This window comes from Centruroides sculpturatus, unplaced genomic scaffold (assembly GCF_000671375.1).
Source record: "Centruroides sculpturatus isolate CEXI.00-Female unplaced genomic scaffold, Cexi_2.0 scaffold5896, whole genome shotgun sequence".
NCBI classification, from domain to species: Eukaryota; Metazoa; Arthropoda; class Arachnida; order Scorpiones; family Buthidae; genus Centruroides; species Centruroides sculpturatus.
Genome location: NW_019389987.1, coordinates 1 through 3,781, shown reverse-complemented (window position 1 = coordinate 3,781; position 3,781 = coordinate 1). Strand labels below are relative to the sequence as shown.

The following is a 3,781-nucleotide window of genomic DNA, read 5'->3' as shown; positions in this document are numbered from 1 at the left end:
AATACGGTTATTTTTTTAATGTTAAAAGAAATTCAAATAAAAAATTAATTAATCTGATTACTCAAAAATTTATTTTAAAAAAATACAATTTATTCCAACAGAATTTAAAATTCGTTTTAAAAAAATGATTCTAACATAATCATATTTCTATCGTTATTTAAAACATTGTCTTCGTATAATTTCAACTGATGATTAGTATGAACAGGAGCTAGATCTTGAGTACAACACCATCTGAAATATATTTCTTTTTATGAAAAAAAATGTTTGTTATTTATTTAATGCTATGTGCAGAGTAGCCACAAAATCATTATGCATAAAACCATGTAAGAGAATATCTCCCCCCGACAAATTCAATGAATTGAATATTAATCTGATAAGATATGACATGGTGGAAGTCCAGATTTGACTTACATTTGGTTGGAAGCATTAGGTATAAAGGAGAAGTTCTTAACTTTTCCTTGTGATAGTAAAAGAAATAACATATCAGGGACTACTTTAATGACTTCCAAATGTCATAGATGGAATTTGCTCAGAAAAACATTTAGATAAATTAAATTTGTTTGGAAAATAGAGAATAGTATAGATAAGTTGGGACTCTATGGCCACTCTGTACATTAATTTTACTTCAAAAGTAAAGAGTTTAAATGTTTTATAGTTTAACATTTTTAAAATATTTAAATAAATAAATTTGTTAATATAAAATACAATGTAATATTTAAAATAACACAAGTAGCAAAATGCAAATTATACCTGAATGCTATAATATTATCTTGCTCACTTTGAGTATTAGAAGCATTTTCAATCAACAATGAGCCTAAAATTTCAAAATTGTAGTTTAAAAAATGTATTTATTCTAATAAAACGTGTAATATTTATATAAAAATAAAATAATGCAAATGAAAATGGAAGAAATGGAAGTTAAACATAAATTTATATTTAAAATTGATACAGTATGTAGGCCTAGATGTAATTTAAATTTTTTCTTTTCTTTTGTTGTTCATAACACATTTTAATCGTACTGTATATAATACACTATTAAACAATATTACGTTAGTATTGTATCATAGATTAGTCAGTAGTAAATTACCAATTACATGATTCCTGGTAAAAATGCATCTTTCGTTAATTCAATTCCTTAAAAATAAAAAAGTTATAATTATGGCACATTTATNTACAAACCCACGAATGAACTCCCAGTGTTCAGGGAACAAAGACCGCTTGGCCACTGGTGGGCCCAAATCAAATTTGTAAAACACTTTGTAAGATTCTTAGTATTTATTGTATTTCATTGCAACATAAGTACATGAAACTGCAATATTATACCAAATTCTATTGAGTTCTTTAATAGTTACAAAACTACATAAAATCAGAAGGCAAATGGCATACATTTAATCCAGCAAAGTTTAAACTGTTAACAGATATTTTTAGCTTTTCAAATAATCAACAGATTTTTGTGTATGTATAAATAAAAAAACTTATTATTGTATCACAATACTTATTTTTATTATATTAATATTTTATTTTTTTCATTTGTATATTCTTCCCATTTTTACATGTAGTCTTGTAATTTAACACTTTAATTTCTTTGGTTGTAGAATGTTTTAAAAATTTGATAAACTTTTCAATTAAGCATTACAAATGTGTAATTTTAAACTTAAAAGTTTATCAAATTTTAAAACACTGTTGCCTAAGACAACTATTAAAATAGCTTAACACATTTGTAAACTAGTTTTATGAACCAAACCTAATATTTTATTCAAGAGTATAATATAAATTTTTTTATTACTTTTACGTTTTTAACAAAATATTCTCATTTGAATATTAGTTTAAAAAAGATCATTGTTATTACATTGATTGATTGTTACTGTATATAAAATTTTAATTAAAATTTAAATATTAAATTTATTTATAAAATTTCTAAACATTTAAAACTTATAAGCAAAATATGCTATACCTGACTATCACGTAAATAAGAAGCTATTCCAGTATCTTCCATATAACCTTGACCACCAAAACATTCTAGTCCTTCAGAGACAACTGCCACAGCCTTAATTAGTGAATAATTTTTATTAAAATATTTCTTTAATAAGAAATAAATTTTAAGCTATAATGTGCACCACTACTTTTTATATTTGTACTCCTTCTGTTCTGTGGGCACCTTTAGTACTGTACCTAATATATCAAAGTATGTAGCTTTATTCTTACCATTTTCTGTACTATCTTCTAATCTTTCATCTATAAAAAAGCTATAGGTACCAACTTTGAACTCAAGTAACAATTTAAGAAATTTTTTGATAATATCAAAACAATCTACATTTCCAAATCAATGCACAAAAACATTTATTTCACATCATTTAAATCAAACCTTACTTAATTGTACTGTAAGTACACGAAAATTTGGATTTTCCTTCTTATCTGACTTATGGAGGCGTGAAACCTTCTTAACTCTAAAGCATTTGCTAAATGAAATAGAATTAGAATAAAAACTTAAAAAAGCAAACCAGCTTTTCTTTTGAGAGAGACTATTTTTTATTACAGTTTACATGAAAGCCTATTAATATATACTTACCTATATAAATACGAGCTAATGAGTATGCTAAGTCTCTAGCTGCTGTAATTAACTTATCAGGATTTTCTTGAATAAAATTTGTAGTATTGTGTAAGGCCAGTTCAACGATGCTTTTAGGTTCTTGCAACTTTCCAGAATCTGAATGTAATCTAGATAAAACATTTGAATAATATGCTCCAAAAATTTCAGTACCATATTTTCTTAAACTTCTAAGAACATCTAATGACAAAATATTAGTTGTTCCTTCCCAAATTGGCAAAACCTTTAAATGAAAAAGAAAAGAAAATCTTTGTAAAATTTAAAGAATTCAATAAAATTTCGGTTTTTTACAGAATAAATTATAGATAAGCATAAAGTTAAAAAATTATTTTAACTAATTGGGGTTTATTAATACACAAATATGTTAGTTAATAAAAATATTATGCAAACATACAATTTTAAACAATAATTAATAAACAGCTATGGCAGTCTTCCTATNGGCACCACACCATTATTTAAATTAACAGAATTATTTTGCGTAACAATTGCAAAATGTTCTTTAACTTTTCTTTTTACAGTATTTATTTCTTTATACATTATTTTTACCTCATTAACATTAATTTGACAATTATTACTATTACAATGCAAAAATACCAGAGAAGTATTGACCTTTAAACGTACTGCGGCAAGATGTTCTGACAGTCTGATTTTCAACTTCCGTTTTGTCTCTCCAATGTAAAAATTCTCTGCATGTACTGTACATTGCAATCTGTACTCAACTCCTTCCTCTTCCAATGGATCCTTTTTTGTATAACAAACTTTCATCAGTTCCGATAGTCTGTTTTTTTGAATTGGAACTAATTTTATTAAAGTTTCACTCAAAATTTTTTGATATTTTTCATATACACCTTTAATATATGGAAACGATACGTACTTTTTATTTTTTTTTTTGTCTTTACTTTGTATCTATTTAACATGAGGTCAACATACCATTTTTTTAAAAGATTTCTTGGGTATTCATTTAACAGGAACTTCTTATTTACTATCTTGACTTCTTCTTCTCTTACATTGGGTTTTGTTGTTCTGGAAAGAATCTTACTAACTTCCATCAAATATATATTTCTCTCTTGATTTACAGAACAATATGATTTAAAATTTATAACTTTTTTAGCATTACATGGTTTTTTTGTACTTACTATATTCAAGATGATTATCAAATTGTTCAATTGTTAT

General features: G+C 25.1%; 1 protein-coding gene across 1 annotated transcript; it reads right to left on the bottom strand.

Annotated features, from left to right (window-relative positions):
* Positions 1-62: 62 nt before the first annotated feature.
* Positions 63-2,831, bottom strand: LOC111617397 (acyl-CoA dehydrogenase family member 11-like; the record flags this gene model as incomplete). The annotated part of the gene is made up of 3 exons (XM_023358693.1): positions 63-231; positions 751-814; positions 2,570-2,831. Coding segments are annotated over 3 exons (441 nt in total), but the record flags the coding sequence as incomplete, so codon positions are not given.
* Positions 2,832-3,781: the final 950 nt, after the last annotated feature.